At 47.5% G+C, this 14,129-nt stretch overlaps 1 protein-coding gene across 1 annotated transcript in view; it reads right to left on the minus strand.

The window, feature by feature from the left end:
- The window catches only part of LOC142243709 (uncharacterized), a 329,550-nt gene that overhangs the window by 107,258 nt on the left and 208,163 nt on the right, over window positions 1-14,129 (minus strand). Inside the window, exon 3 of the mRNA XM_075315886.1 lies at window positions 13,448-13,504. Coding sequence (XP_075172001.1) covers window positions 13,448-13,504 — 57 coding nt within the window. The remainder of the gene's footprint in view (window positions 1-13,447; window positions 13,505-14,129) is intronic.

The raw sequence follows: 14,129 nt of genomic DNA on the forward strand, positions 1-14,129 counted from the left end.
CGCCCCTGTAACGGCACAAGGCCCCCCCTGTGTTAGATATGGTCCCCAGGCTGCTGCTCATTCGAAAATAAAAAAGCTTTACTTACCCCCTCCAGCGTTTCTCCCCGGTGTCCCTGCTTCTAATGTGATCAGGCACGGAGAGATCTCAGTCTGCTGGGCCGATCACATGACCGTACTGAGAACCAGGAAGTAAGGAAGGGAAGCACGGAGGGAGACAGGAGGGAGATCAGCGCTGCAGGAGGTAAGGAAAGAGTCTTTTATTTTACTATGGGCAGCAGCCTGGGGGCGATATCCAACACAGGGGGACTTGTGCAATCTATATAGGGGCCATGGGCAGCATTATGGGGGCAATATCTAACACAGGGGGACTTGTGCGATCTATAGGGGCCATGGGCAGCAGCATGGGGGCGCTATCTAACACAGGGGAATGTGTGCAATTCATAGGGGACCATAGGCAACACAGGGGAATGTATGCAATCTATAGGGGGCCATAGGCAATCCATAGGGGACCATAGGCAGCACAGGGGAATGTATGCAATCTATAGGGGGCCATAGGCAATCCATAGGGGACCATAGGCAGCACAGGGGAATGTATGCAATACATAGGGGGCCATAGGCAGCACAGGGGAATGTATGCAATCCATAAGGGGCCATAGGCAGCACAGGGGAACGAGTGCCATCACAAGGGGGCTATATTCAATATAAGGGGGCCATATCCAGATTAAGGGGGCTAGTTTTAGGATGGGGGGCTATGAGGGACATATACCCTATATGATTTGTTAGAGGGACACTGGCATTATAAGATGGACCCCATTTAACATTAAAAAAAAAAAATCTCTTTTCCTTCACCAAATTTGGGGGTGCGTCTTATAATCAGGTGTGTCTTATAAAGCGAAAAATACGGTATGTTGCTCAGTTAAATTTTCAACATAAAAGTGTGGGTCAATTATTATTCAACCCCTAGGTTTAATATTTTGTGGAATAACCCTTGTTTGCAATTACAGCTAATAATCGTCTTTTATAAGACCTGATCAGGCCGGCACAGGCCTCTGGAGTTATCTTGGCCCACTCCTCCATGCAGATCTTCTCCAAGTTATCTAGGTTCTTTGGGTGTCTCATGTGGACTTTAATCTTGAGCTCCTTCCACAAGTTTTCAATTGGGTTAAGGTCAGGAGACTGACTAGGCCACTGCAACACCTTGATTTTTTCCCTCTTGAACCAGGCCTTGGTTTTCTTGGCTGTGTGCTTTGGGTCGTTGTCTTATTGGAAGATGAAATGACGACCCATCTTAAGATCCTTGATGGAGGAGCGGAGGTTCTTGGCCAAAATCTCCAGGTAGGCCATGCTATCCATCTTCCCATGGATGCAGACCAGATGGCCAGGCCCCTTGGCTGAGAAACAGCCCCACAGCATGATGCTGCCACCACCATGCTTGACTGTAGGGATGGTATTCTTGGGGGTCGTATGCAGTGCCATCCAGTCTCCAAACGTCACGTGTGTGGTTGGCACCAAAGATCTCGATCTTGGTCTCATCAGACCAGAGAACCTTGAACCAGTCTGTCTCAAAGTCCTCCAAGTGATCATGAGCAAACTGTAGACGAGCCTTGACATGACGCTTTGAAAGTAAAAGGTACCTTACGGGCTCGTCTGGAACGGAGACCATTGCGGTGGAGTACGTTACTTATGGTATTGACTGAAACCAATGTCCCCACTGCCATGAGATCTTCCCGGAGCTCCTTCCTTGTTGTCCTTGGGTTAGGCTTGACTCTTCGGACAAGCCTGGCCTCAGCACGGGAGGAAACTTTCAAAGGCTGTCCAGGCCGTGGAAGGCTAAGGGTATGTGCGCACGTTGCTTTTTACCTGCTTTTTTGCTGCTTTTTCTTCTGCGCTGTTTAATGCCAAAATGGATGTGTTCTTCTATTCAAGCAAAGTCTATGGGAATTTGGGTTTCTTGTTCACACTATGTTGTTCAAAATGCTGCCTTTTTGAGGCAGAACTTTGGTCAAAAACTCAGCTTTTCAAAGAAGCAACATGTCAATTGTTTTTGCCATTTGGGTTTTGCACTGCAAAGCTGAGTTTTTGACCAAAGTTCTGCCACAAAAAGGCAGCATTTTGAACAACATAGTGTGAACAAGAAACCCAAATTCCCATAGACTTCGCCACCACTGAGCCGGGACCGCGGACACACTCCACCACTGAGCAGTCCCTGCTGCTGCCACCACTGAGCCGGGACCGCGGACACACTCCACCACTGAGCAGTCCCTGCCGCTGCCACCACTGAGCAGTCGCCGCCACTCCCACCACTGAGCCGCCGCTGCCACCACTGAGCCGCCGCTGCCACCACTGAAGCGGGACCGCGGACACTCACTGCACCGGCCTGCTGCACGGCTCACCCGCCACGGCTGCTGCCGCCACCATGGACCCCACGGCTCCTGCCACCGCGCCTGCAACCACAGACGCAACGGCACCTGCAACCACGGACCCTGCTGCCACTGACCTGCCGCGCCTGCCAGCACAACCTGTGCCTCCTGTGACCCCGCTTCACCACCACTGCTGCCCCCCTCCGGTAAGAGAACACCGGAGTATAAGACGGACCCCATTTTTCTTTTTTTTTTACCTTTTTTTATGTCTAAGTTTGGGGTGCGTCTTATATTCCGGTGCGTCTTATAAAGCGAAAAATACGGTGTGTATATATATAGTACAGACCAAAAGTTTGGACACACCTTCTCATCTCTAGAACAAGTGTTAAGAGGAGACTTTGTGCAGCAGCCTTCATGATAAAATAGCTACTAGGAAACCACTGCTAAAGGACAGGCAACAAGCAGAAGAGACTTGTTTGGGCTAAAGAACACAAGGAATGGACATTAGACCAGTGGAAATCTATGCTTTGGTCTGACGAGTCCAAATTTGAGATCTTTGGATCCAACCACCGTGTCTTTGTGCGACGCAGAAAAGGTGAACGGATGGACTCTACATGACTGGTTACCACCGTGAAGCATGGAGGAGGAGGTGTGACGGTGTGGGGGGTCTTTGCTGGCGACACTGTTGGGGATTTATTCAAAATTGAAGGCATACTGAACCAGCATGGCTACCACAGCATCTTGCAGCGGCGTGCTATTCCATCCAGTTTGCGTTTAGTTGGACCATCATTTAATTTTCAACAGAACAATGACCCCAAACACACCTCTAGGCTGTGTAAGGGTATTTGACTAAGAAGGAGAGTGCTGGGGTGCTACACCAGATGACCTGGCCTCCACAGTCACCAGACCTGAACCCAATCGAGATGGTTTGGGGTGAGCTGGACCGCAGAGTGAAGGCAAAAGGGCCAACAAGTGCCAAGCATCTCTGGGAACTCCTTCAAGACTGTTGGAAAACCATTTCCGGTGACTACCTCTTGAAGCTCATCAAGAGAATGCCAAGAGTGTGCAAAGCAGTAATCACAGCAAAAGGTGGCTACTGTGAAGAACCTAGAATATAAGACATATTTTCAGTTGTTTCACACTTTTTTGTTAAGTATTTCATTCCACATGTGATAATTCATAGTTTTGATGCCTTCAATGTGAATCTACAATTTTCTGAGTCCTGAAAATAAAGAAAAAACTCTTTGAATGAGAAGGTGTGTACAAACTTTTGGTCGGTACTGTATATATATATAGATTTTTATTAGTGAGGAGGTAGGGATGTATTCTGAGCTATCAAGACATTCCTATAGCAGTTAGATAAGACCATATCTCCTTCATAGGAGAAGCCCCCACCTTAAGGCCTAAAGGTGGTGTCACACACAGCGACGACAACAACGTCGCTGCTACGTCACCATTTTCTGTGACGTTGCAGCGACGTCCCGTCGCTGTCGCTGTGTGTGACATCCAGCAACGAGCTGTCCCCTGCTGTGAGGTCGTTGCTCGTTGCTGAATGTCCTGCTTCATTTTTTCGTCGTCGCTCTCCCGCTGTGAAGCACACATCGCTGTGTGTGACAGCGAGAGAGCGACGAAATGAAGCGAGCAGGGAGCAGGAGCCGGCGTCTGGCAGCTGCGGAAAGCTGTAACCAGGGTAAACATCGGGTAACCAAGGGAAGACCTTTCCCTGGTTACCCGATATTTACCTTCGTTACCAGCCTCCGCCGCTCTTGCTGCTAGTGCCGGCTCCGGCTCTCTGCACATGTAGCTGCAGTACACATCGGGTAATTAACCCGATGTGTACTGTAGCTAGGAGAGCAAGGAGCCAGCGCTAAGCAGTGTGCGCGGCTCCCTGCTCTCTGCACATGTAGAGACGTTATGATCGCTGCTGCGTCGCTGTGTTTGACAGCTAAGCATCGATCATAACAGCGACTTACAAGGTCGCTGTTACGTCACAGAAAATGGTGACGTAACAGCGGTGTCGGTGTCGCTGTAGCTATGTGTGAACTCAGCTTTAGGAGGCTTCAATCAGTATGCTAATTATCTTGAGGAAATTGTCTTTTAGCCAGGTGTTGTGTCACAAGGTAAGCTCCTATGAAATGCAGTTAGGTGAGGTGGTAGATCTGAGAACAGTCAGGCAAATGAAGACCCCCCTCTGTGACGCTGCAGAGAAGTGAAGTGACAAACTAATTAGAAAAGTCATTTACAACCTAGACTGAGAGGGGCCGAGAATAAATCTTTAATAACTCATGAGCTGTGCTTTCTATAAACAAGCAGAAATATCCCATCCAGACATTCAGACGATTCTACCACATATTTTATATAGGTGTGAGACCTCTGTAGGTATCCCAAACGTGATATTGGCCCGTGGGATACCAGCAGACTAATCATGTGTCAAATCATTGTGAAGATAAAATAATTACTGAAAATATGATATGAAAGCATCGTCGTCCACCTACGACATTCCCAGGCAAAGTTATGGTCAATAATAACTTCGGACATCTCATATCTCAACTCGGGGAGGTGGAAACTAGAGGACATCCCAGGGGCAGGTGATGGGTGTGAGATGGCCAGAACAAGGACAGACCTCGTACTGTATAAAAATGTCCCATCTCTTCTGCCTATTGGTATTCATCTGAAGGACTTAATTTCATCACAACCAGCGCATACCCTGAAACTGGGTGGCTCCATGCGGTCCCTTGTGGCGCCACCAGCACTACGGTAACTGATCACATTTGTCTGTAACTCTGTGCGTATTCCAAGTATCTTGTACTTGCATTCTGACATATACAGTGCTGGCCAAAAGTATTGGCACCCCTGCAATTCTATCAGATAATACTCAGTTTCTTCTTGAAAATGATTGCAATCACAAATTCTTTGGTATTATTGTCTTCATTTATTTTGCTTGCAATGAAAAAACACAAAAGAGAATGAAACAAAAATCTATGTTCTATGGGGTTCAGGTCTGGACTCATTGCTGGCCACTTTAGTAGTCTCCAGTGCTTTCTATCAAACCATTTTCTAGTGCTTTTTGAAGTGTGTTTTGGGTCATTGTCCTGCTGGAAGACCCATGACCTCTGAGGGAGACCCAGCTTTCTCACCCTGGGCCCTACATTATGCTGCAAAATTTGTTGGTAGTCTTCAGACTTCATAATGCCATGCACACGGTCAAGCAGTCCAGTGCCAGAGGCAGCAAAGCAACCCCAAAACATCAGGGAACCTCTGCCATGTTTGACTGTAGGGACCGTGTTCTTTTCTTTGAATGCCTCTTTTTTTTCCCTGTAAACTCTATGTTGATGGCTGTTCCCAAAAACCTCTACTTTTGTCTCATCTGACCAGAGAACATTCTTCCAAAACGTTTTAGGCTCTCTCAGGTAAGTTTTGGCAAACTCCAGGCTGGCTTTTTTATGTCTCAGGGTAAGAAGTGGGGTGTTCCTGGGTATCCCACCATACAGTCCCTTTTCATTCAGACGCCGACTGATAGTGCGGGTTGACACTGTTGTACCCTCGGACTGCAGGGCACCTTGAACTTGTTTGGATGTTAGTCGAGGTTCTTTATCCACCAGCCGCACAATCTTGCGTTGAAATCTCTCGTCAATTTTTCTTTTCCTTCCACATGTAGGGAGTATAGCCACAGTGCCATGGGTTTTAAACTTCTTGATGACACTGCGTACCATAGACACAGGAACTCTCAGGTCTTTGGAGATGGACTTGTAGCCTTGAGATTGCTCATGCTTCCTCACAATTTGGATTCTCAAGTCCTCAGACAGTTCTTTGGTCTTCTTTCTTTTCTCCATGCTCAATGTGGTGCACACAAGGACACAGAACAGAGGTTGCGTCAACTTTAATCCATGTCACCTGGCTGCAAGTGTGATTTATTATTGCCAACACCTGTTAGGTGCCACAGGTAAGTTACAGGTGCTATTAATTACACAAATTAGAGAAGAATCACATGATTTTTCAAACTGCCAATACTTTTGTCCACCCCCTTTTTTATGTTTGGTGTGGAATTATATCCAATTTGGCTTTATGACAATTTTTTTTTTCATTGAAGACAAATTAAATGAAGATAATACCAAAGAATTTGTGATTGCAATAATTTTCAAGAAGAAACTGAGTATTATCTGACAGTATTGGAGGGGTGCCAATACTTTTGGCCAGCACTGTATATTCTGTAAATTCCACCTTTTATATATTGTAGTATCTAGTGTGCCCTTAAGGCGATTAAATATATAATTTAATCTTGGGCTGTGTGACGGGGTGTACAGCAGAGCAAGGAGAGACAACAGGCCGAGGATGATCCAACAGGTTTACTAAGAGGAATACAGGAACAGCACACGACAAGTCCAAATAAAACAGATTCGGGGGCACCTCCCGATAATCCAAAGTGCCAGATCACGACGTAATAGTCCTTTTCAGAGTCCCAGAAATCCCACACAATCCACTGGACGGCGAGATCTGTCCGTAGAATCAGATCTCGCTCCCTTCCTCTTCAAAACTCAGCTCCCAACTGCACTTAGAAACAGGAGTGTATTGTCTGAGCTCGTGGGCCTGCCCCTCAAGGGTAGGGGTCTATGCAATGGTTGGGCCCACTAGAAGATTCTAGAAGGTTGGCTCTGAGATGTCTACAGGTTTGTGTAGTTGGCGTTATCCACTGCTTACGAAACAATGGGAAGTTCCCCTGGCTGTGTGGACAAGAGATAATTGCATTATGGGCCCAGAGACACAGGAGATGGGGGGAAGGTATGGTTACTTACATCCCAAGACATTTCAAAGCGTTCAGTAAGTACAACCAAAGGAAAGTTAGATCACATCCTGACATAGTATTACAGCAAATACAGTGAGAAGGTAAAATACATCATGACAATCCTTTTCCCTCCCAACTTGTGTACGTACTAGGGAACTCTACAGGTCGCTGGTTAAATACACGCAGGCATGGTGGACCTGACTCAAGGCTCCTCTTGCCTGGACAGTCCATCTGCATTTTGGTGTTGGCTGCCTCTTCTATACTGTATGGTAAAGTTATAGGACTGCAGAGCCAGGCTCCATCGTAATAAGCGTCCATTGTCCCCAGAGACTCTGTTCAGCCAGGTGAGGGGATTGTGATCAGTAACCACAGTGAATTCTCGCCCATACAGATACAGCCTTGGTTTCCTAAGGGCCCACACTACAGCCAGACATTTTTTTTCAACAGTTCGATAGGCCACTTCTCGGTCCAGCAGTTTCCCGGCTGAGATAGGCGATGGGTTGCTCGTCCCCAGCTGCATTTACCTGGCTGAGGACAGCTCCCAGTCCATAAGCAGAGGTGTCCGTTTGCACAATGAATCTCCTCTTGTAGTCTGGAGCAGCCAGGACAGGATCGCAGATCAGAGCGTCCTTCAGCCGGTTAAAAGCCTCATCACAGGCAGGAGTCCAGATCACCAGCCGGGGCATTGTTTTCTTGGTCAGGTCGGTAAGAGGCTTGGCCACAGTGCTGAAATGAGCAACAAATTTTCGGTAATAACTGGCAGTGCCCAGAAAAGCCATAACTTGTTTCTTAGTTTGGGGTACAGGCCAGTCTCTAATAGCCTGGATTTTGGCAGGCTCAGGACGGAGCTTCCCTCCTCCCACTCTATGCCCTAGGTACTGGACTTCCCCCACCCCCAATTGGCATTTATCGGGTCGAATGGTTAGGCCGGCTGCAAGAAATCAGGTCCAGAATAACGGCTACTTGATTCAGATGTTCCCCCCACGTCTGGCTGAAGACGGCGATATCATCCAAGTAGGCACAAGCAAAGTCACCACATCCCCGGAGGATCTGGTCCACCAGTCTCTAGAAGGTGGCCGGGGCATTTTTCATTCCAAAAGGCATGCTTAGAAATTCATACAGACCAAAGGGGGTTATAAAAGCGGACCGTTCTCTCCCTTCCTCCGTTAGAGGGATCTGCCAGTATCCCTTACTGAGATCCAAGGTAGTGACATATCGGGACCCAGCCAGTCGGTCTAGAAGTTCGTCAATACGAGGCATTGGGTAAGGATCGCTGACGGTATGGTCGTTTAGTCGCCGATAGTCCACACAAAATCGAGTACTCCCATCCTTCTTGGGTACTAACACTACAGGGGAGGCCCAAGGGCTATGGGAGGTCTGGATTACCCCAAGCTGTAACATCTCCTCCAGTTCGTACTGCATGGTGTTTTGAACTGATTCAGGTACCCGGTAAGGAGCCTGTTGTATGGGACGGATTCGCTGAGTGTCCACAGAATGTTGAGTGACGGTGGTTCGACCTGGTTGGGATGAGAAAGCAGCCAGTCTCTGTTGAAGCACTTCCAGCATCTGGATTTTCTGTAAGGAATCCAGGTGATCTCCATGGGGAACCTGTTCCACAGTGGATGGGGCTCTCGCTGCTTCCACGAGATCAGGTAGAGAGTCCTCATCCTCTTGACCATCTTCTGAAGCCAACCGACAGCTTGCTATCATTGGAATGTTTTGGTCATGGTACTCCTTAATCATATTCACATGGACAGTCTTTTGTCTTAGCCCCTGATAATCTAAAGCAAGAAGGTAATTGGTATCATTCAGTTTTCTGAGAACCCGGAAGGGACCCTCCCATGTGGTCTGCAGTTTATTCTGCCGATGGGGAACAATCATTAAGACTTGTTGTCCTTCTACAAACTCCCGATAGCGTGCTTTACGGTCATACCATGTCTTCTGTCTGGTTTGAGCCATACGCAAATGACTCTGGGCAAAACTAGCAAGTTGGGCCAGGGTTTCTAGCAGCTTTAGGACATAAGGGAGAACAGGGGCTCCTGTATCTTCAACTTGCCCCTCCCAGTATTCCTTGAGCAGGGTTAAGGGTCCTCGGACCTTTCTTTCATAGAGTAGTTCAAAGGGGGAGAAGCCAGTGGACTCCTGGGGAACTTCCCGATAGGCAAACAAGAGATGGGGTAGGTACTTCTCCCAGTCTGAATCTCGGTCCGTGAAGGCCCTCAGCATATTCTTCAGAGTGCCATTGAATCGTTCACAAAGTCCATTTGTTTGGGGATGATACGGGGTCGTTCAGATCGCTCGTACTCCACAGGTGCGCCACAGACACTGGACCAACTCTGACATGAACTGGGAACCTTGGTCCGACAAGATCTCACTGGGGAATCCTACTCTGGTAAAAATAATAACCAAGGCCTCGGCCACCTTGTTTGCGGAAATACTTGACAAGGCCACGGCTTCTGGATATCAAGTGGCATAGTCCACAACAGTGAGAATGTACTGCTTTCCAGATTTACTTGGTTTAGCCAGAGGTCCAATAATATCAACAGCTACTCTTTGAAAGGGTTCTTCTATTATAGGGAGCGGTTGCAGGGGTGCCTTTGGGTGATCTCCGGGTCGCCCTCTACGCTGACATATGTCAAGTTCGGCAGAAATGCGCCACTGCTTGGGAAATCCCCGGCCAATAAAAAGTTTGAGACAATCGTCTCTCGGTGCGGGTTTTGCCTTGATGGCCAGCAGTAGGAATGTCATGAGCCAGGTGTAATAGGGGAATTCTGTACTTCTGAGGAACAATCAGCTGTTTGCTATAAGTCCAGGGCTTATCTAGGGAGTCGGCATTGGCAACCCGATACAGAAGTCCATTTTCTCTGATAATTCTTTCTCCATTCTCCCCTAGCTGCCCTATTTCAGCTCGAGCTCTAAAACTAGCAAGGGTGGGGTCAGTCTCTACTTCTTGTCTAAACTGAACTTTTTCCCAAGTAACATTTATATTATCCCCACAAGAAGAATCACTCACCGGCTGTAATGGCAGTTCTGGTGGCCTCATTTCCATGGATGGGTTGTACACTTCCACATGGGCTGCTCTCTTGGCTTGACTTCTGGTTACCGCACCGACAAAGTGGCAATGAAGATTCCCCACATCATGCACAGAATCCAGCTTTTCTCCTGGTGAAGGTGTCTGTAGATAATGAACAGGCAAAGGCGGTCTGTAGCTGTTCTGCCACCGAACACCTGGACATTGGAATTGCATGTGCCCAGCTGCCCACATCCATAACATCTGCGCTCTGGGATTCTTCCTCCATGTCGTATTCCCAGAGGTGGAGCAGGAGTAATGCGAGGCACAGTCACACGAAGGTCCCCATGAGTTGATGGTCTAGGGTGATGGCGAACATTGGGGCCAGAAGGACCAGGGGCCGCCAGCGTTGGGGGGGCTGGTGGTTTTCTCGCTGAGTAGTAGTTTTTTCCACTGAGGCTTGATGGTGAGAGCCTCATCAGCTAGAGCTGCAGCTTCCTCCACAGTGGCTGGTCTCCTTTCACGGACCCATTCCCGGATCTCAGCGGGGCACTTGAAGTAAAACTGCTCTTTTAGGAGGACCTGGAGGACGGACTCCAAGGTTAAGGCCTCCTTTGCCTCCAGCCAACGATGCCACAGATGTTTGAGTTTGTGGGCATACATCTTGAAAGACACTTCCTCATCAGATGCTAAAGTACGGAACTGAGTCCTGTAAGTGTCTGGCATTACAGCATAATGTTCTAGAATAGTCTGTTTAATATCCGCATACTCACAGTTCCACTGAGGGCCCATAGCTCTATAGGCTGCGGCAGCTCCACCCTCTAAGAGCCCAACCAGATGCCGGACGCACTCCCTTTCTGGGACTTCCATTAATCGACACTGATGCTCAAAGTCCTGGAAGAAGCCCTCAATGTCACCAGCAGCCTCATTAAACTGCTTGAAGTCTTTGCGGGACACTCTGGGAAGTTCCCTCATGGTGGGTGCACGGTCTGTCTGGAACCTCTAGCGGCTTCCACAGCGAGCTGCTTATCCAGCAATGCCATCTCCTCCATCCTGCGCTCCTTCTCTTTAGCTCCACGCACGACCTCCATCTTATATTCTATGGTGGTCTCCACTCCCAGCAAGGCCATCTCCTCCTCGTACCACACAACCCACTGACTTTTTTGGGTATTTACCTCTGGCTGCCATCTTTCTTCCGTTTGCTGGGAGGATCCTTCCTCAGCGTCATTTTGCGAGCAAACTCCTTCCAACGCCTCAATCAGCTGCTCCTTTAAGAGTCCCTTGTAGCTGACTCCCAAGTTCACGGGCCTTTGTAGGTTCACCGCAGTTCAGTTCTTGTACTCTGAGGTTCTGGTTCCAGCTGTTGATGGGCCATTGTCCTCCATTCCTTCTGCTCTGATCCCACCGCTGCCAACCAGTTTGTGACGGGGTGTACAGCAGAGCAAGGAGAGACAACAGGCCGAGGATGATCCAACAGGTTTACTAACAGGAATACAGGAACAGCACTCGACAAGTCCAAATAAAACAGATTCGGGGGCACCTCCCGATAATCCAAAGTGCCAGATCACGATGTAATAGTCCTTTTCAGAGTCCCAGAAATCCCACACAATCCACTGGACGGCAAGATCTGTCCGCAGAATCAGATCTCGCCCCCTTCCTCTTCAAAACTCAGCTCCCAACTGCACTTAGAAACAGGAGTTTATTGTCTGAGCTCGTGGGCCCGCCCCTCAAGGGTAGGGGTCTATGCAATGGTTGGGCCCACTAGAAGATTCTAGAAGGTTGGCTCCGAGATGTCTACAGGTTTGTGTAGTTGGCGTTATCCACTGCTTACGAAACAATGGGAAGTTCCCCTGGCTGTGTGGACAAGAGATAATTGCATTATGGGCCCAGAGACACAGGAGATGGGGGGAAGGTATGGCTACTTACATCCCAAGACATTTCAAAGTGTTCAGTAAGTACAACCAAAGGAAAGTTACATCACATCCTGACATAGTATTACAGCAAATACAGTGAGAAGGTAAAATACATCATGGCAGGCTGTTCTGTTATCTCGATCCTGAATTGTAACGTCTGTCAGCTCGGCGTAATAGTTATCATAAACGATTGGTGGCAGCAAATTTATGCCAAGGATCAGTGTGGGCCGACCACAATGATCCTTGGCATGAGATCAGGGGAGGATCAGATATACTCCGCTCGCAGAGGGAATATATACCTTACTCTCACCAGGAACCCTTCAATCATAGTAGAATAGCGGCCTCCTTGCTTATCGTCTGGCAATTCCACAATTGGCCTGACTATAGGAGAGGCGCTAGAGAGCGAGTCACGTGCTCTGCAGGAGGAAAGGGGGGGGTGTTCCTTCCTCTTCCTCCCCTTTCCTTGACATGTATAAACAAAAACAGTCCAATATGTAAAAATTTAAAAAGTACACATATTAGGTATCGTCGCATCCGTAACAACCCAATCTATAAAACTGTCACACTGGTTCACAAAAGGGGTTAACCCTTTAAAAAAAAAAAGTAGCAAAATTTTTTAATTTCATCATACAGTTGACAAAGAAGCGTAATAAAATGCGATCAAAAAGTCATATATAATAAAAGATGGTACTGAAAGTATTATCTTGTCCAGCAGAAAACAGGCCGCTAAGGCTGCTTTCACACATCCGGCTTGAGCTCTGCGGCTCAATCCGGCTGTGCAAGCTATGCAACGGATGCGGTGAAAACACCGCATCCTTTGCATAAGTTTCTCCTTTGCGGCCAGTCCGGTTTTTGCCGCTTGCGGCATGCTACTGAGCATGCGCAGTGGCAAAAACCGCATGCGGCGGCCGGATGCGGTTATTGCCGCATCGCGCCGCATCCGGCCGCCATAGGCATGAATTGAAAATTGCGCCACATCGGCCGAATGCGGCGCGATGCGGTTTTTTTTTGCCGCACAAAAAAACGTGCCAGGCAACGTTCCATCCAGCCGCCACATCGGCTAAATCTGCCGCATGCGGCAAAAAACGGATGGAACGCAAGGCCACAATGCGGCACTAATTAAAGTCTATGCAGAAAAAACGCAACCGGCAGCAAAAAAAAATGGTTGCGATTTTCCTGCAAAGTGCCGGATTGTGCCGGATTGTGCCGCATTGCAGAAACCGGAGGTGTGAAAGCAGCCTAAACAGCTCAGTCAGTGAATAAAAAAAGCTACAGCTCTCAGAATACAGCAATCCAAATATTTTTTTTTCTAAAACATTCTTTTTATGGTGTAAAAGCAGCAAAGAATAAAAAACAAAACAAAAATAAGAATTATTCTTACCGTTAATTCGGTTTCTAGGACCTTCCACGACAGCATAGGAGGTTGTCTCTCCACGCCCTAATTGGGACAGGAAGCACAAGAGAGGTTAACCCCTTCAGCCCCAAGCCTATTTTGACCCTAAAGATCAGGCAATTTTTTGCAATTCTGACCAGTGTCACTTTATGAGGTTATAACTCTGGAACGCTTCAGCGGATCCCGGTGATTCTGAGATTGTTTTTTCGTGACATATTGGGCTTCATGTTAGTGGTAAATTTAGGCCGATATTTTTTGCATTTCTTTGTGAAAAAAACGGAAATTTCGCGGAAATTTTGAAAATTTTGTAATTTTCAAACTTTGAATTTTTATGCTCTAAAACCAACGAGACATATGACACAAAATAATTAATAAATAACATTTCCCACATGTCTACTTTACATCAGAACAATTTTGGGAAAAAAAAAAAAATTTAAGGAAGTTATAGGGGTTCAAAGTTTATGAGCAATTTCTCATTTTTACAACAAAATTTACAAAGCCACTTTTTTTAGGGACCACATCACATTTGAAGCGATTTTGAAAGGTCTACATGACACAGAACACCCAAAAGTGACACCATTCCAAAAACGGCACCCCTCAGGCTACTCAAAACCACATTGAAGAAGGTTATTAACCCTTCAGGTGCTTCACAGTAACTAAAGCAATGTGG

This window comes from Anomaloglossus baeobatrachus, chromosome 6 (assembly GCF_048569485.1).
Source record: "Anomaloglossus baeobatrachus isolate aAnoBae1 chromosome 6, aAnoBae1.hap1, whole genome shotgun sequence".
Taxonomy (NCBI): Eukaryota; Metazoa; Chordata; class Amphibia; order Anura; family Aromobatidae; genus Anomaloglossus; species Anomaloglossus baeobatrachus.